Source organism: Phocoena phocoena, chromosome 5 (assembly GCF_963924675.1).
Source record: "Phocoena phocoena chromosome 5, mPhoPho1.1, whole genome shotgun sequence".
In the NCBI taxonomy this organism is placed as follows: Eukaryota; Metazoa; Chordata; class Mammalia; order Artiodactyla; family Phocoenidae; genus Phocoena; species Phocoena phocoena.
The window spans coordinates 26,051,160-26,072,189 of NC_089223.1; the positions used below are offsets into that span (position 1 = coordinate 26,051,160).

The 21,030-nt window shown below is 37.2% G+C and overlaps 1 protein-coding gene across 1 annotated transcript in view; it reads right to left on the minus strand.

Moving 5' to 3' along the window:
* Positions 1-1,472: 1,472 nt before the first annotated feature.
* TTC29 (tetratricopeptide repeat domain 29) overlaps positions 1,473-21,030 on the minus strand; it is a 157,135-nt gene continuing 137,577 nt past the window's right edge. Inside the window, exons 8-9 of the mRNA XM_065877199.1 lie at positions 15,887-16,010; positions 1,473-1,757 (exon numbers count right to left, since the gene is read on the minus strand). Of these exons, the coding sequence (XP_065733271.1) occupies positions 1,473-1,757; positions 15,887-16,010 (409 nt within the window). The remainder of the gene's footprint in view (positions 1,758-15,886; positions 16,011-21,030) is intronic.

The window sequence follows — 21,030 nt, forward strand, 5'->3', positions numbered from 1 at the left end:
TTTATCAAAGCAAGTAATCTAATAGCTGGATCATACTTCCTCTGCTTTAGCTCCTGGGCAGAAAAAGTGAGAGCGTAAAGGGAAGATAACGCAAAACTACAGAACAAATGCCCAAATATGTGACAAGACAACATCCTGAATAAGCAAAGTATTATCTGAAAGTAGTTAGTTAATAGTCAACTACAAATATTTCTTGAGCACTGAGCGCATTGAAATTCAACAAGCCCTCTATTTCTGAAGACTTCATCTTGCTTTCTCTTATTATGCATCTATTAGGAACGAGACCTTTCCTTATTTTCTAACTAGAGGACAGACAGTGGTGAAGTGGTATCCTACTGATGTAAAAGAGCCAATAAAATTTCTTTGTGCCAAATTCACTATTGTTTACTATTTATTCTATGGAAGAAATAAACACCAAAACAAATTATTGTTTCATCTAAATGACCTAAGGGGGAAAAAAAAAGAGTTCCAAATAGGAGATGCCCAGCAATTCCACTCCTGAGTATATAGACAAAAAAACCCTCCACTAATTCAAAACCACACTTACACCCCAATGTTCATATTAGTATTATTTACAATTGCCACGGTATGGAAACAACCTAAGTGTCTATCAACAGATTAATGGATAGAGAAGATGTGCCATTCACACACACACACACACACACACACACACACACACACACACACACAATGGAATACTACTCAGCCATAAAAAATGAATGAAATTCTTAACTTGGGACTAGAGCCCAGTCAAGTTGATACATAAAACTGACCCTTACATCCCCCCTCTAGTTATTTGTTTTTTGGGTTTTTTTGCGGTACACGGGCCTCTCACTGTTGTGGCCTCCCCCGTTGCAGAGCACAGGCTCCGGACGCACAGGCTCAGTGGCCATGGCTCACGGGCCCAGCTGTTCCACGGCATGTGGGATCCTCCCGGACCGGGGCACGAATCTGTGTCCCCTGCTTTGGCAGGCGGACTCTCAACCACTGCGCCACCAGGGAAGCCCTAGTTATTTGTTTTTAATTGACTATTTTGACTAATTATCACAAGAAAAGTATGTAGGAAAAAAAAAGTAGAATTAAGAGAAATTACTATCAAATATTTTCTCAATTAACATTCATACCTGAATTGAGAAAAAATAGGAAAACTTACTATCATCAGAAAAGTAAGAGTATAATACTAACTAGCATCTATGAACACTTGCTCTTGTCCATAAGGTACAACACTGAACATTTTTAAAAACATAAACCTATTTCAAATTCCTTACAACTGATCAGTACCTACTGTTGAATATTTAAGATAACTGAAAAAATGGTAATTTATCAAGTTGAATATATCTATCACTATTGTACACCTCCCTTAAACACTGAAGGTACGATACAGCACAAAAATGCATCCAACATTAACATAGTAATGAATAAATAAAAATAAAATTGCCAATGGTCGAATAAACCTTTGCAAAGAAAATGACTTAGCCAATAAGAATGGTACAAAGATCTAAATTGTTTTCAGAAACCAAGACCTTACCAATAGTCGGATCAGGTGCAATGTCACTTCTATTCTCCTTCCATGACAGCAGGTAGTCAAGGCTGGTGAGATCTGCAGATTCTATATAACTATTAACGGTCAGCATCATCTGATGAGCTTTCGCTATTCCATAATGAACTTTTGTCTCATCCATCAGAGGTATGTTCGTTAACTCTGCTGTTGTGTCAAAAGCTTGCTGAAAGTATTCAGAAGCTTTGTTGTAGTATCCCTAAAAATGTAAGAGAAATAATTTTTTCTTAATTTTAATTTACCATTCCACATGTCTGCCCACCTTGGCATGTGCCACACTGATCCTTCAGCAGTTTTAGCAGTTCATCTTCAAGAAGAAAGAGATGGCAAGCAGGGCCTCTATTAGAATAAGTTTCCTTTTAAAAGCTGTGATTACTAACCATGCAATATCTTGAAGTTCATTCACCAAGAAAGGTGTATCTACCAGGTTGAACTGTATGAAACTTAATTTTTTTTGGATTAAAAATGGTCAAATATTAGCATTCTGCTTCCTAATATAAGGAAGAAAAAAGAAGTTTGGGAAAGAGTGAACTGATTCACTTTGATTTGGATGGAATTTTCTTACTTGTTGCATTGGATTTACCAAATGAAATCTTTTTAACCATTTTTGATCACAGCAAGAGATCATTCTAGCCAACCCATTTAACCAGTGGTGAGTGAAAACGGATGTATATTCCTGCTCTTCCGTTATTACTTGTATTTTCCCATGTGCACATGTCATTCTTGACTAAGAATGTGGAAGACAAGATTTCGAAATAACATATCTTGACAACAGCACTAGCATAACTCAAAAGATTATTTAAATGTTTATATCTTCTCCAAGTTCCTTGCAACATTTTAACTTGCAAAAACTCAAGGTTTCCTCCCCTTCCCTTCCTTCCTTCCTTCCTTCCTCCCTCCCTCCCTTCTCTCTCTCCCTCTCTCTTCCTTTCTCTTTCTTCTTTCTTTCTTTCTTTCTTCTTTCTCATTCTCATCTCTCCTTCTAAAAGCTACTGACTACAAATAAATAACATTTACCTAACTCTTATGAAGTGTCAGGGACAGTGGTAAATACTTCATATGTATTATGTCATTAGCTTTCATAGGTCACTCTATGAGGAAATATTATTCTTATTTTACAAATAATGAAATTGAGCCTCAGAGAAAAGACTATCTTCTGTCACCTCCCCAAGTCTTCTAAAAATCTTCCTTTAAAAACTCTTCCTCAAAAGGGGATATTAATTTTAGGATTAAGCTATACTTGTAAAGACTCTAGGGAAGAAAAAGTTCCTTTCTTCACTGATTTATAACCCTGGGGAGTCCATCCTCTTCCCTTTCCTCCCCTCTCCTTTCTTTCTCTCTCTCATATGTACAAAAACATGTATGCACACTCTTGAAGAGAAATGTTTTACTATGAGCTTTCAAGTCATTTTTCTCACAATGTATTATGATGGAACAGGAAATGAAAAAACACCATAGAAACAGCTTTATACCATATGCCAGTACAGGTAAAATGCATACTCAACAACCACACATCTCTGTACAATCACAGAGTCCAAAGAGCAGAAAAACTGATTGAATAAAGAGGCTGCTGGCAAGGTGAGGAGTAGGGCTTATGTGACAGTTATGTTACATACATGAGCAGCACATGTAACACTGCTATATACCCACAGGGACAATTTAGGTGAATCATTCAAATGGCTCACTCCAATTAAATTTTCTAATTTAAACAGACTTCCTCTATATTACATCAATAACAATTTTTGTTTGTTGAGATGAACAATTCTTTCTCTTATTTCAAAGCATAAAACAGGATTTATATGAGACTAAGATCACTTAATTAAGAAAATATAAAAGTATTTCAAAGATATTTGTATGTCAATGAAACAAATTATATGATTGAGAAATAATATCAATATTGAAGACAATAAAACTAGTTAAAATTATAGATTGCCCTGTTAGATATCAAAGATATGGGACAAAATAGATGAAAATATATGACTAGACCAAACGTTTCTATTTTTAAAAATAGAGAAGTATAAATATCTAATTATTGTTCTAGCTATAGTCCTGAGCTTTAGGCTGTTCATTGCTTTAGATGAGAGTCTCAATTAGGAGAATTAGGGACCATAAATAAATGGACATATATTTGAATTTCCAGAATTATTTTGATATATTATTATTTTGGAACAAACTCAGTCATCCAATGAATAACTACTATTGACCAGGCCGATGCCAGGCAGTAGAGATTCAGCAGTGAACAAAGTTCAAGGACAAGTAGGTGAGCTTGCTGCTAGTGGAAGTAGTCATCTGCCTATAACTTTTATTAGATCTTTTTTAACAAATGCCTTTTCCCCCTGAATACTTCTATTATTATAATAGGTAATTAGGCATTATAATTAGGTAGCTATTCTTCCCTCAAATTGTGCCTAGTGTTCAATCTTGAGACACACACATACCTGTCATAAAACTGGTATCAAGCTAGATTTTTCTAGTTTAAGGCACCCTTAAGAAATACAACCTTAGTTCCTCTCAGACACAAGAATTTTTATACATACCTTTTTAGAACGAGGTTTCATTAATGTGCATTGTATTTCCAGATTTTTCATTCTTAAAGAGTTTACTATCGAAATTTAATCTCTTCTCTAAAGCTTCTGTCCAACTTTCCACAGTTCCTGTTATCAGTGAATCCCTAGGCTGTTATAAAATTCAGAAGATTCTAGTAATGAATCCTGGCAATCTTAAATATGAGTTTGGGAATACAGAAGTGAATTTATGCACTTCGTAAGTGCATCTTATTGGAAGAGAAAACTTCATTTAATGTTATAAATATCATTAATAAGCATTAGGTGGACAATATCAGGACAAGATCTTGACATCATAGACGTTGAAACAAAACTTGCATTATTACACTATAACATAGAATTTTCATGCATTATTGTGATTCTTATCAGATCCTTCTTAGTGTCTGAATTGTCACTCTGTCCAATGAGCAAGCTCAAAATAAACGGGCATTTTCTCAGTACCGAGGAAGACTCTTTTCTTACACAATTTCCTTACTGTGTTAGTGTTGGAACTACCATTGTTTTAACTATGTGATTATGCTTTGCTCTTATTAGAGAATAAAAGATCTCATGAAGGGTCTATACCTAGTTATTTTCCCTAAAATATTCTCACTAGACCCCTTTACATTGATGATATATTTTCAATTAAAAACCAATCAGGGCTTCCCTGGTGGCGCAGTGGTTGAGAGTCCGCCTGCCGATGCAGGGGACGCGGGTTCGTGCTCCGGTCCGGGAGGATCCCACATGCCGCGGAGCGGCTGGGCCCGTGAGCCATGGCCGCTGAGCCTGTGCGTCCGGAGCCTGTGCTCCGCAGCGGGAGAGGCCACAGCAGTGAGAGGCCCGCATACCGCAAAAAAAAAACAAAAACAAAAACAAAAACCAATCACATCAGGAGGGTGAGATGGGTGGCCCATCTTCCATGATTATATAGTAAAAGGTAAACTAATTAGGATGTCTTTAAGATGTGTTAACTTAAATTATAATAACACTATAATAACTAGAGAAAACTGTATTTTTCCACATACAGTTTTATATGATAATTGTGGTCTTATAACAATATTATTTCTTGGAAATTACTGTTAAGAATACAATTAGAATACGTTGCATGAATAATATGAAACCAGAAAAGGTACGATAAGGGCAGTTGGTAGAGGTCCTTAAAAGGTAGACTGACAAATATCAGTAATATCAGAGTTGCTTTTAAAGATTCAGTGCAAGTTTTCAAAATGCCAAAATATTGGACAAAAATGAAACAGAAGTTTGGAATTTCAAAAGTGAGAGACTACTACTCTCAACTGGTATAAAATTGGTTACAACTTTATGGATCGATTCAATGAACTCGCATATTTTTGTTCACCAACTCTGTGCCAGGTTCTCTTCTAGAAATTGGAATGAAATAAAAAAACAGGCAGATCTGGTCTCTTTTCTCATTAAGCTTCCATTCTAGACACATTCAACAACAAGAAGAAAAATATCACAAACAAGAAAACTACAAGACAAGTGCTGCATGGAAAATTAAAGTAGTATTCAAGAGTGAGTTGGTGGCTACTTTTGATTGGGCTGAGTCAAGGAAGACCTTTCTGAAGTTGTGGCATTTAGCTGAGCTCTGAATGACAAGAAGCCAGCAATGTGAAGTTCAGAATGGGGAGTGGTCCACGCAAAGCATTGCAGCTAAAGCAAGTGTCCTCAGGTAGAAATCAGCTCAGCATGTTTGAAGAACTCCACAAAAGTCCCTTTGGCTCTGGTGGACAGCATAAGGAGAGTAGAAGGCAATAAAGTCAGAGACTGGGAGTGGGGGAGGTAATGCATCTCATATAGATTGTTTCAAGTCAGGGTGAGGATTTATATTTATGTTCTCAGAAGACTGGGCAGCAATGGAAGTATTTTAAGCTGAGAAATAACATGATTTTATTTACATTTTGAAAGGATTACTTGGGCTTCTGTGTGGAGACTGGATTGGATGGAGGAGAAATGGGAAAATGGGTTCAGAGCTTATTGCAATAGTACAAGTGAGAAAACACAGTGTCATAACCAGATGTGGTGATAGTAGCAGAGATAGAGAGAAGAAGTGGGTGGATTTGAGATGCGTTTTGGTGGCATGAAGGTCAGGGTTTGCTTCTGGATTGGATATGGAGCAGGAGGGGAAAGATGAAGCAAGATTATCCAGATTATTGGCTTGAGCAATCGAGTTGATGGATAATGGTACCATTTATTAAGATGTGGAGGACTGGGGAGAAGTAGGTCAAGGAGGGAAGAATCACATTAAACTTGAGATGTCAATTAGAAGACATCCAGGGAGAGATGCTAGGGAGGCAGCTGGATTCACAAGTCTGGAGTCCCAAGGAGAGATCAGGGTTGGAGATATAAATTTGAGAGTCATCAGTGTATGGATGGTATTTAAACCATGGGCCTGTATGAGGTCAGATAAGAAGAGCTCACAGATTGAGAAAAGAAGGTTGCCTATGAAATGCCTGAATGGTATTCTATCCTGGCTGAACATTAAGTATGGAGAGAAACAGAATTTAGGGGAAAGCTGATGAGTTCAGTTAAGTTTTTAATAGGCTACATTTGAAGAGATCTAAGTGAAGATGTCAAATAGGCAGTGAGAATGAGTCTGCAATGGAGGAGAGAAATTTGAGTTTGAGATATTAAGAAGGTAAGTGCTATTGTGTACCCAATATATGCTAGGAACTCTATTAGGTACCATGTACATGTTTTAAAATTTCTAATCCTCATATAACCAGTCTTCAAGGTATCTTGTTATTGACATTTGAAAGATGAGGAAACTGAGGATCAAAGAATTAACTCACCCAAGGTCACAGTTAATAAACAGCTGAGTGCAGATTCAAAGTCAGGTGGGCAAAACTTGGTGTAGCTCCTTTGTCCTGCTACAGTTTCCTTCAAGGGAAAGCTTAATAGATAGTGTGTGGTGCAAATAGTTTGTGAAACTGTTTGGGTGTAAAATTGGAACAAAGGTAGTTGATACAATTAGGAAACATTCATAAGCGACTGAATAGCAGACATGAAATAACTCTTTGTCAATGCTTTCCTAGGAAATGGCTTTGTAGAACTAGGAGGAAATTCAGGATGTCATCAAGGCTATCACTTTGTCTCAAAATTACAAGGAGAAAAAGATAACTATCACTTAGTTCTAATCCACTTAGCTATACATTTTCAAATTATACTCTTATAGTAATGATATAACAACTCAGAGTCAGCCTGAGAAGTCATCAGTAGATTTTCCGACTTGAGAAAATACCCGCAAAGAATCACAGTAATGCACAAAAACTGAATGCAATTTTAATAAGTTTAGTATCAAATAAAGCTTTCTCTTGAAGCCTATGATGTCATAAAATTATTATAGCATTATGTTCTTAATACTATACTATTTATCAGTGACTATTTATTACATTAAGATGTAAGCAACCATGAAGGTATATGAATCAACTTATATATTTGAAGGCATGAATATTTGAAGAGAGCATGAATACTTGGAATCCTACAAATTTTATACTAGAATAAGGATAAGCTGGTAAAAAAAATTAACTTTTGGTAGTTGACACAGCCTTTGGATATTACTCATGTCTCTAGCTTTAGATATTAAACTCTTCTTCAAGAATTAATAATCAGAGAATAAAATATATATTGTTAAGATACAAACTCTTGTTAAAAAAAATTAAGAAAATGCAAGTATAAAAATATTACCCCTCAGAAATGTTTATTGTTTTTATCTTCCTTATGCTTTCTGTAATTGGGAAAATACAGGCTAATACTTGATGTCCACATTATACTAAAAAACTGAGTTCTGGATATTGTTTGGTGGTAGGGTAAAACAATTTGTGCTTTTTGCACTTCACTTTTGAAGAACAATCTTTTTAAAAGGTAGGACTCATATATTTACTAGAAATGTCAAATCTGCCACTATAGGATAAGCTTGCCCATTAGACCATAAGCCTTACAAGGGCATAAGCCTTGTCTCTCTCTTTTTTTTAACCACTGTATTCTGAAAAGCAAACAAAAGGAAATACAAAATCAACAGGACAGGAGTCACCAGAGGCAGAGAGCAGATCACAGAGATGAGGGTGGCAGAAGGAGCAACCAGCAGAGAGAAAAATGTGGGGGTGAAAGACTGGGGGGGGCACAAAGAAAGAGGGACAACAAATCAGGGGAGACCAGGGGGAGAAGGACAGGACAACCGAGAGGGAGAGAGCGGTTCTAGAAAGACAGGGGCAGGAGAGAAGAGAGCAAGGGGGATGAGGGAGGAAGAGAGAAGAAAGAGAGTGACAGTCAAGACAAAAGGGGGTTTCTGATTGTGAGTGAGAGGGGAGGGGAGGGAGGAGGCCAATGAGCCTGGGTGAGCAAGAGAGAGGGGTGTAAAAAGAGATGAGATGCCCTGTTTGAAAGCATGCTTCCCATAGCAGGAACTGAAGACAGTAATTTTATTCATTCAAATTAATTTCAAGCTCTTATTTCCTTAAAAAAAAAAAGCCTAAATAGGGACAATCATCAACAGGAAGACAATGGAACTCATCAAAAAAGATACCTCACATCCAAAGACAAAGGAGAAGCAACAATGAGATGGTAGGAGGGGCACAATCACAGTAAAATCAAATCCCATAACTACTGGGTGGGTGGGTGACTCACAGACTGGAGAACACTTATACCACAGAAGTCCACCCACTGGAGTAAAGGTTCTGAGGCCCACTTCAGGCTTCCCAACCTGGGGTTCCGGCAACGGGAGGAGGAATTCCTAGAGAATCAGACTTTGAAGCCTAGTGGGATTTGATTGCAGGACTTCAACAGGACTGGGGGAAACAGAGACTCCACTCTTGGAGGGCATGCACAAAGTAGTGTGTGCATTGGGACCCAGGGGAAGGAGCAGTGACCCCAGGGGAGACTGAACCAGACCTACCTGCTAGTGTTGGAGGGTCTACTGCAGAGGCGGGGCATGGCTGTGGCTCACCGTGGGGACAAGGACACTGGCAGCAGAAGTTCTGGGAAGTACTCCCTGGCATGAGCCCTCCCAGAGGCTGTCATTAGCCCCACCAAAGAGCCTGGTAGCCTCCAGTATTGGGTTGCCTCAGGCCAAACAACCAACAGCAAGGGAACCCAGCCCCACCAATCAACAGTCAAGTGGATTAAAGTTTTACTGAGCTTTGCCCACCAGAGCAACAGTCAGCTCTACCCACCACCAGTCATTCCCATCAGGAAACTTACACAAGCCTCTTAGATAGCCTCATCCACCAGAGGGCAGACAGCAGAAGCAAGAAGAACTACAATCCTGCAGCCTGTGGAACAAAAGCCACATTCACAGAAGATAGACAAGGTGAAAAGGCAGAGGGCTATGTACCAGATGAAGGAACAAGATAAAACCCCAGAAAAGTGACTAAATGAAGTGGAGATAGGCAAACTTCCAGAAACAGAATTCAGAATAATGATAGTGAAGATGATCCAGGACCTCAGAAAAAGAATGGAGGCAAAGATCAAGAAGATGCAAGAAATGTTTAACAAAGACCTAGAAGAATTAAAGAACAAACAAACAGAGATGAACAATACAATAACTGAAATGAAAACTACACTAGAAGGAATCAATAGCAGAATAAGTGAGGCAGAAGAATGGATAAGTGACCTGGAAGACAGAATGGTGGAATTCACTGCTGCAGAACAGAATAAAGAAAAAAGAATGAAAAGAAATGAGACAGCCTAAGAGACCTCTGGGACAACATTAAATGCAACAGCATTCGCATTATAGGGGTCCCAGAAGGAGAAGAGACAGAGGAAGGACCAGAGAATATAGCTGAAGAAATTATAGTTGAAAATTTCCCTAACATGGGAAAGGAAATAGCCACCCAAGTCCAGGAGGTGCAGCAAGTCCCATACAGAATAAACCCAAGGAGAAACACGCCGAGACACATAGTAATCAAATTGGCAAAAAGTAAGACAAAGAAAAATTATTGGAGGCAGCAAGGGAAAAATGACAAAAAACATACGAGGGAACTCCCATAAAGTTAACAGCTGATTTCTCAGCAGACACTCTACAAGCCAGAAGGGAGTGGCCTGATATACTTAAAGTGATGAAAGGGAAGAACCTACAACCAAGATTACTCTACCTGGCAAGGATCTCATTCAGATTCGCTGGAGAAATCAAAAGCTTTACAGACAAGCAAAACCTAAGAGAATTCAGCACCACCAGAGCAGCTCTACAACAAATGCTAAAGGAACTTCTCTAAGTGGGAGACACAAGAGAAGAAAAGGACCTACAAGAACAAACCCAAAACAATTAAGACAATGGTCATAAGAACATACATATCGATAATTACCTTAAACGTGAATTTAATAAATGCTCCAAGCAAAAGACACAGACTTGCTGAATGGATACAAAAACAAGACCCATACATATGCTGTCTACAAGAGACCCATTTCAGACCTAGCGACACATACAGACTGAAAGTGAGGGGATGGAAAAAGATATTCCATGCAAATGGAAATCAAAATAAAGCTGGAGGGCTTCCCTGGTGGCGCAGTGGTTGAGAGTCTGCCTGTTAATGCAGGGGACATGGGTTCGAGCCCTGGTCTGGGAAGATCCCACATGCCATGGAGCAACTAGGCCCATGAGCCACAACTACTGAGCCTGTGCGTCTGGAGCCGTGCCCCGCAACAAGAGAGGCCACGATAGTGAGAGGCCCACGCACCGCAATGAAGAGTGGACCCCGCTTGCCATAACTAGAGAAAGCCCTCGCACAGAAACGAAGACCCAACACAGCAAAATAAATAAATTAATAAACTCCTACCCCCAACATCTTCTTTAAAAAAAAAAAAAAAAAGAAAGCTGGAGTAGCAATACTCATATCAGATAAAATAGACTTTAAAATAAAGAATGTTATAAGAGACAAGGAAGGACACTACATAATGATCAAGGGATCAATCCAAGAAGATATAAAAATTATAAATATATATGCACCCAACATAGGAGCACCTCAATACATAAGGCAACTGCTAACAGCTATAAAAGAGGAAATCGACAGTGAAACAATAATAGTGGGGGACTTCAACACCTCACTTACACCAATGGATAGATCATCCAAAATGAAAATAAATAAGGAAACAGAAGCCTTAAATGACACAATAGACCAGAAAGATTTAACTGATATTTATAGAACATTCCATCCAAAAACAACAGATTACACTTTCTTCTCAAGTGCACATGGAACATTCTCCAGGATAGATCTCATCTTGGGTCACAAATCAAGCCTCAGTAAATTTAAGTAAATTGAAACCATATCAAGCATATTTTCTGACCACAACGCTATGAGATTAGAAATGAATTACAGGGAAAAAAACGTAAAAAAACACAAACACACGGAGGCTAAACAATACGTTACTAAATAACCAAGAGATCACTGAAGAAATCAAAGAGGAAATCAAAAAATACCTAGAGACAAATGACAATGAAAATACGTCGATCTAAAACCTATGGGATGCAGGAAAAGCAGTTCTAGGAGGGAAGTTTATAGCTATACAAACCTACCTCAAGAAACAAGAAAAATTTCAAATAAACAATCTAACCTTACACCTAAAGGAACTACAGAAAGAAGAGCAAACAAAACCAAAAGTTAGCAGAAGGAAAGAAATCATAAAGATCAGAGCAGAAATAAATGAAATAGAAACAAAGAAAACAATAGCAAAGATCAATAAAACTAAAAGCTGGTTCTTTAAGAAGATAAACAAAATTGATAAACCATTAGCCAGACACATCAAGAAAAAGGAGAGGACTCAAATCAATAAAATTAAAAATGAAAAAGGAGAAGTTACAACAGACGCCGCAGAGATACAGAGCATCCTAAGAGACTACTACAAGCAACTCTATGCCAACAAAATGGACAAACTGGAAGAAATGGACAAATTCTTAGAAAGGTATGACCTTCCAAGGCTGAACCAGGAAGAAATAGAAAATATGAACAGACCAATCACGAGCACTGAAATTGAAACTGTGATTAAAATTCTTCCAACAAACAAAAGTCCAGGACCAGATGGCTTCACAGGTGAATTCTATGAAACATTTAGAGAAGAGCTAACACCCATCCTTCTCAAAACCTTCCAAAAAATTGCAGAGGAAGGAACACTCCCAAACTCATTCTAGGAGGTCACCATCACCCTGATACCAAAACCAAAGATACTACAAAAAAAGAAAATTACAGACCAATATCACTGATGAATATAGATGCAAAAATCCTCAACAAAATACTAGCAAACAGAACCCAACAACTCATTAAAAGGAACATACACCATGATCAGGTGGGATTTATCCCAGGGATGCAAAGATGCTTCAATATATGCAAATCAATCAATGTGATACACCATATTAACAAATTGAAACCATATGATCATCTCAACAGATGCAGAAAAAGCTTTCGACAAAGTTCAACACCCATTTATGATAAAAACCCTCCAGAAAGTAGGCATAGAGTGAACTTACCTCAACCTATTAAAGCCCACATATGACAAATCCACAGCAAACATCATTCTCAATGGTGAAAAACTGAAAGCATTTCCTCTAAGATCAGGAACAAGACAAGGATATCCACTCTCATAACTATTATTCAACATAGTTTTGGAAGTCCTAGCCACAGCAATCAGAGAAGAAAAAGAAATAAAAGGAATACAAATTGGAAAAGAAGAAGTAAAACTGTCACTGTTTACAGATGACATGCTACTGTACATAGAGAATCCTAAAGATGCCATCAGAAAACTACCAGAGCTAATCAATGAATTTGGTAAAGTTGCAAGATACAAAATTAATGCACAGAAATCTCTTGCATTCCTATACACTAATGATGAAAAATCTGAAAGAGAAATTAAGGAAACACTCCCATTTACCATTGCAAACAAAATTATAAAATACCTAGGAATAAACCTACCTAGGGAGACAAAAGACCTGTATGCAGAAAAGTATGAGAAAGAAATTAAAGATGATACCAACAGATGGAGAGATATACCATATTCTTGGATTGGAAGAATCAATATTGTGAAAATGACTATACTACCCAAAGCAATCTACAGATTCAATGCAATCCCTATCAAATTAAAAATGGCATTTTTTACAGAACTAGAACAAAAAGTCTTAAAATATGTATGGAGACATAAAAGACCCCGAATATCCAAAGCAGTCTTGAGGGAAAAAAACAGAGCTGGAGGAATCAGACTCCCTGACTTCAGAATACACTGCAAAGCTACAGTAATCAAGACAATATGGTACTGGCACAAAAATAGAAACATAGATCAATGGAACAAGATAGAAAGCCCAGAGATAAACCCACGCACCTATGGACAACTAATCTATGACAAAGGAGGCAAGGATACACAATGGAGAAAAGACAGTCTCTTCAATAAGTGGTGCTGGGAAAACTAGACAGCTACATGTTAAGGAATGAAATTAGGACTCTCCCTAACACCATACACAAAAATAAACTTTAAATGGAGTCGAGACCTAAATGTAAGACTGGACTCTATAAAACTCTTAGAGGAAAACATAGGAAGAACACTCTTTGACATAAATCACAGCAAGATCTTTTTTGATCCACCTGCTAGAGTAATGGAAATAAAAACAAAAATAAACAAATGGGACCTAATGAAACTTCAAAGCTTTTGCACAGCAGAGGAAACCATAAACAAGACGAAAAGGCAACCCTCAGAATGGGAGAAAATATTTGCAAATGAATCAATGGACAAAGGATTAATCTCTAAAATATATAAACAGCTCATGCAGCTCAATATTAAAGAAACAAACAACCCAATCCAAAAATGGGCAGAAGACCTAAACAGACATTTCTCCAAAGAAGACATACAGATGGCCAAGAAGCACATGAAAAGCTGCTCAACATCACTAATTATTAGAGAAATGCAAATCAAAACTACAGTGAGGTATCACCTCACACCAGTTAGAACAGGCATCATCAGAAAATCTACAAACAACAAATGCTGAAGAGGGTGTGGAGAAAAGGGAACCCTCTTGCACTGTTGGTGGGAATGTAAATTGATACAGCCACTATGGAGAACAGTATGGAGGTTCCTTAAAAAATTAAAAATAGAATTACCATATGATCCAGCAATCCCACTACTAGGCATATACCCAGAGAAAACCATAATTCAAAAAGACACATGCACTCCAATGTTCATTACAGCACTATTTACAATAGCCAGGTCATGGAAGCAACCTAAATGCCCATCAACAGACAAATGGATAAAGAAGATGTGGTACATATATAAAATGGAATATTACTCAGCCGTAAAAAGGAATGAAATTGAGTCATTTGTTGAGACACAGATGGATCTAGAGACAGAGTGAAGTAAGTCAGAAAGATAAAAACAAATATTGTATATTAATGCATGTGTGTGGAACCTAGAAAAATGGTACAGATGAACTGGTTTGCAGGGCAGAAGTTGAGACACAGATGTAGAGAACAAACATATGGACACCAAGAGGGGAAAGCCGTGGGGGTCTGGAGATGGTGGGGTGCTGAATTGGGCGACTGGGATTGACATGTATACACTGATGTGTATAAAATTGATGACTAATAAGAATCTGCTGTATAAAAAAACAAATAAAATTAAATTTTAAAAAAGCCTAAATAATTCTGAAATAATCAAAATCAATTATATGGCAAATAAAGGACTATAGTGGTTCAGGGTATGAGTTTGAATACCACTGCTGCCTGGAAGCTTGGAGACCTGGCGTAGGTTACTCAAACCCTCTGAGCCTCGGGAAAAGGGGAATTGTGTGGTATCACATAAGGATATGGAGATTAAGAATGGCTGTACTGCTTTATATAGATGGCACTTGCTTCCCCTGCCAAGTACTGTTGTAAGTGCCTTCCATATATTAAGTCAACATTCACAGCAGCCTTATGAGGTGAGAAAATTGAAGTGTTTAGAAGGTAAGTAGCTTGTCTCAGGTCACAGATCTTATTAGGGAAAAAACTGGGCTTTTACTCCAGTATGGTCTCAGAGTTAGTACTTTTCATTACTATATACACAGTCTCTCAAAAAGATTCAGACAAGGTGTATCAACACAGCGTGAGAATGTCACTACCCTCAAAAATGATAGATCCTACTCGTGATCAAAGCTGCAATTATAACTGGAGAAACAAGCCTTTTTCATACTGCTTCTAAAGGAGAATCTGCGTAATAAAAGATAAAGTCAGGAGAAAATAAACCAGAAGTCCATTATGATGAATGCGTTTCACCAGTAATAGCCCCTGAATGAGATACTTTTAGACTTTTTCCTCTTCTTTCCCTTTTTTTTTCACATAGCCAACCTGTTGCTAGATTTCCATATTTCCTTCAGAATTACTCTTGGGATTGTCCGTTGTTCACTTGAGGGACCTAATGGAGGCATTACACCTGGATTAATAAAACAAGAATTTGTAGCAAGAGAGGTGAATGTTAGTGCCAGCAGATAAGAACCAACTGTTATAATGAAGTTTCTTTGAATTGACATATTTTAATTGCTCTTCAAATCCCAAATCACTTGACTCTGACTTGGATGTGAAGATAGGAATCAGCGTTAGCAGATTGTGGTGACTGGGCTAAGGTGGCGGTCAGGTCCTGGAAGAGGAAGAAGTAAGAGGCATTTCTCTTCCCAGTCACTGCCTTGTGCATTGACTAAGTCCTGCAGTCCTGGGGCCATTCTGTACAACATGCTATGCGAAGGTGAGAATCAAATAAAAACAGAAGTTTAAAATTCTGCAAATTTCTCCCGTATAAGCAAGAAACACATTATACTCACTTTTTCGTTGTAGATGTCTCCAAGCATTGTACTTGCTCTCACAAAATCTAGGCTTTGAAATTTTTTTCTTGCAATTTTCACCATTTTTTTCAAGTATTTCACTGCTTCTGCCATCTGTCCTTGGCTAGAAAAAATAAAATAAGAAACTACTGGAGTGTCGTCTCATTTAATATCACAGTAAAGAGAAGATTGTTTTGTGTCTTTGCTTTAGAAAGTGTAAGACAGTTATCAGGATAATGAAATGTAAAGTGTATATTTTAAAAATATGTGGCTCGTCTTTGACGGAGTATACAGTGAGTTAGAACTTAAGCCTTTAAACTCTTATGCATTGCTGGTAGGATTGTAAAATAGTGCAGCTGCTTGGAAAAACAACTTGTCAGTTCTTCAAAAAGTATAATATACAGTTACCATATGACCCAAGAATTCCACTCCTATGTATATACCCAAGAGAAATGAAAACACAAACACTTGGACATGAATGTTCATATCAATGCTATAATAATAGCTAAGAAGTGGAAACAACCCAAATGTCTATCAATTGACTGGGAAGCAAAATGTGCTGTATTCGTACAGTGGAACATTATTCAGCCACAAAAAGGAATGCAGTAGTGATACATACTACGACATGGATAAACCTTGAAGATATGCGAAGTGAAAGACGCCAGTTACACAAAAAACCCCACATATTGTATGATTCCATCTACATGAAATGTCCAGAACAGGCAGATCTACAGAAACAGGAAGTAGGTTAACAGTTACCAGAGGCCATGGGGGTGCGGGTGGGGAATTTGGGAGTGGCTGCTAATGGGTGTGGGTTTCTTTTTGAAGTGAAGAAAATTATCTGAAATTAAATAGTGGCGATGGCTGCACAACTCTGTGAGCATACTAAGAACTACTGAATTGTAGACTTTAAAAGGAGAAATGTATGGTGTATGGATTATATCTCAGTATAGCTGTTATTTTTTTTGAAAAAATAAAACCTCTAAAAAGGTTGAAAATTTCCACATTCCTTTGCAAATGAAACCAGTTCTTTGAGGGGTGTCATACGCGATTCATATAATACCTTCTGGAGGTATTAGAACAAATATGATGAAAACAGAGGATTCTGAAATCTCCTAACCAGGATTCAAGGAAGGAAAGATAAAGCCTGAAGATGGAAGGAGCCTGGTTCCTCGCACAAGAATCTGGCAAACGGCAAGAATAAACAAGAAATAAGGCTTTATTGTCATACGTCACTGAGATTTTGGCGACTGTTAGCACAGCTCAAATAACCCAGAATGACTAAAACAAGTTTGGCTATTGTTTTTTCTTTCATAAAGAACAGAGGGGTCAGTCAGATCATTATACTGTACATCATTATACTGTAAAATTAGTGCTGTATGTCAATAACATCTCAATAAAACTGGAAGAGAAAATAATAAAGTACTTGTATCTAGAATATTGAACAAACAAATAAATAATACGTGGGGAGCATCGGCCAAAAAAAATAAGAGAGCCACATCATTTTAAAGATTTCAATGAATTATATTCAGAAACTTCTATTATTTGAATTTTGCTCTCATTTTACAAATCTGAGTCCCAAATACTCATTAGTTCCTCATGATCTGAATGCTACCTCAAAGATACACAAATCTTAGTTTCATATGAGTAAGAGCTAAACAGTAAAATAAGAAGTGGAAAGAGTCTAAAAATTTCTCTAAAGGAGCTAATCATTTGAAAGCCAGTCTAAAGAGACGGGCTCTTTTCTTCTAGGAGCCGGTTGTAGTGATGTCCTATGTGAAGAACACTTGGGGGCCTACAAGATTAAGAACCAAGGTGAAAAATCCTTGAGCAACCAAAGAGACAAACAGTAATTTTTGAAAACAGCTCCATCCAAGGTATCATAAGCTGTGACTGCCTTTTGCAGAGGTAGTTGAAGCCAAAGTCCTGCTCAAGGGACATTTGACTGCTGATTCAAGGACTGCTGATTCTGAGCCACAAAGAATTAAAACGTTACGGACAAAGCAAGAAGCGATTTCAAAATAATGGCTCCAAATTAAGCATGCTGAAGAAATTCAATATCTGTTGAATGTCTGGCTTTTTTTTTTTTTTTTTTTTTTTGGTCAATCCCTAAAAAAGAATGGTGAATCTAAGATGATATGCAATTCCACTATTAAATCATGTCAGAACTTTTGAAATTGTTTTATTAAAGTGACAAAATCCAGAATTTAGAGATTTTAAAATAACAAAAACCCCTGTAACTGTGTTCTTCGATGGAGCATAATAAAGGGAAAACTCTTACTCCTGAACATGTCTGAATCCCTAGAACTACCTCCCTCTCTTTGCTTTCATAGGTCAGCAGTTCCCAGTGAGCATCTGTGCCACGACCCTTAATAAATCACAAGATGAAATTCTGAAAGGAAGAGGTTGTTTTACAATTAAGCTGATTCTTGCATGGGCATTTCTTTATGTTTATAGGGCAAGGATCTACTCATAGGAGTTCCAGATAGGATGGTGTCAAATATGGCATATGGAGAAGCTTTGCTACAAATTTTTAAATTATTGCAACTATAGAAAAATTTAGCAACTCTAATACATACTTCACTGATTCTAAAACACCTACTTTCCCATATTTTAACATTTCTGAAATCAGGATCCCTTAGAACAGGTGGCATCTTATAATCTCTGTCAGACAGAGAGCAGTCAAGTCATAGCTGTTGCTGGATTTGTCCATGTTTCTGGTTATGACTTGCAATCACAATGCCTTGATCTTTCTGTCAACAACTATTAAAGGATAATTTCAGAGAGAAATATGAGGACTGGTTGTTTTCTAAAAACCTTTCACTGAAATTCTGGAAGATAAGAAAGTACTGGCTTCAAGATTGGCAGACTGAGTGTCCATGACTTGGAAGAAATACTGGAGGGGGTACTGGGGCACTATTTTAAGAAAGGCTACATAGCACCAACGTTCTTGATGACACAAAAGATAATATGGATGAGGAAAAAAAGATAGTGTCAATTCTGAGTTTAAAAGTGATTCAGAAAAATTGGACTTTGAATGGAAAGATGTTTGAGGAGTATAATAAACTCACTTTGTCTATATTTTCTTTTTACATGAATTCTCAAGAGTCGTAAAAAATACCTATGTGTGAGTCTAAAATAGCTCTTTTATTAAGTATAAGATCAAAATTCTAAGCAATAGGAAAATATTATGTCACAGTTTAGTTAGAATATTTTTCTTCCTTGGGTATGTAGGGTGTGTAGTCCAATAAAAAAAGTTAGATTCGGTGAAATGTGAAAATAAAGCTACTCGTTCAGTATAATGGATTAGGTTAGTTCATTGGTTAGTAAATTTTTGATTAAAATTTGCGAGGAAGTTTAAAATTCACATTAAATTTATATGTGTATACATGATATGACTAGGACATATGAGATTGAACAACTCTAAAACTGGTCTAATTACTTTATAGTTCTAATAAATTTCTATCTGTACTGACTCAATTTAATTTTATGCAAAAATTAACTTACCTAATTTTTTGTTTGTGTTTATGTCATATGTGTATAGCCATAAAGCAATCAAATATTCAACACTGTTCTGTTTGTATGCTGGGCATCAAAATATTAACAGTTCTAACCTTACATACTTATTTGTGAAATGGCCCTCATTTTCCTGGTTGCAGTTAAAACAGGAAAAGTTAACATTCACCCAAATCTCTGAGCAACTAGAACTCACCACAGAATCATTTTTTCCAAGAATATCTATAATCAATAATCAATGAGCATTACCATATGCAATAAATAGTTGGAAAAGCACTAAGAAGTAAGGTAAAAGGTAATATTTGGTTTTTAGTGGTAAGAACTTGAGATTTGTCACACCAGAAATGGTCAGTATACGGAATAAATAAGTTCATGCAAAAACATTTTCATACATTTAGAATTTTCATAAAATAATCCCATGAATGAGGTGCATATGTTAGCATCACTATTGGGAAAATTAAATTTGCTTGGCTGTTTTACAAAATCAAATAAAATGAGTTGGAAAATTATGCTTATAACCAAGGAAGAATTATCTAAGATTAGAACTCATATTTAACTTGGAAAAAATGTCAAACTGCCGTGAAACACTGACTGAAATGAAATATTTTGTCTAAGTGCTATTATTCTATAACCTGTATGGAAATAAACACAGCAGCTCTGAGGAAAAACTGCATATCATTAGTCCACAGTCTTTGATCTATACTAAGCACTTAATAAAATTAGTCTTTAAATGTCAAAAAAAGAGGGGTGAATTGTATGGTTATTTAAAAGGATAAAACCTTTAAAAAGTTTCTATCCCCAGAGCTGGGTCTCTGGCAAGGACAGAGAAAGGGCATAGGCAGCCTTGTGACGAAGCGGACCGTGGAACAAACGTGCCGTGACAAAGGCACATGCGTGACGCTGGGACTGATTCACGGACAGGAAGCCTGTTCCAACCGCGGGAGGCCAGGGGCAGCTTCCTGCAGGAGCTGGGGAGGGGAGCAGAGGCTATGGGGGAGGTCTCCTTGGAGATGTGATGCTTCTGCCCTCTCCAGGGGACTGGAATATTCCACCTGACTGTTCCACAAAGGAATGGAAGTGAAAACAGGCAGCAGGTCCCTTTTGCCTATTAAACTAACATTAAAATGTATTTAGTGGAAATACCTAGTGCTGGCAACAGTGTAATGAAATTGGCATTCTTGTATATCTCTGGAAGCATCTGGTAAACCAGCAAATGGGAATAATAATAATAATAAATAATAATAATGAATAGGAAAGTATCAGTTAACACACCTGAGGAGCTATTATAAATTTTTGTATCATTGGGCTCTGCGATCAGACATGTGGAAATCTGTCCTAATGGATGTTGTTTTAAATAGAAGGGGAATGATATTCACCACTGCATTAGTCTGCAAACAAGTGGAATCAAAATAGGTGCCAAAGAATGGTTATGTAAACTGATTCTAACAACGCAGTGGTTAGTGGCCTAAAATATTTTTTTCTGAAGAAATTCATCCACCTGCAAATAAAAATCTTAATATATGTTCAGTTAAAAATCATGACTCAAATTTTACTAAATATGTTTGCAAATATCTAAATAACAAACACTGGGGAAAAATACTGGAAGGAATTACAACGAAATAACAGTG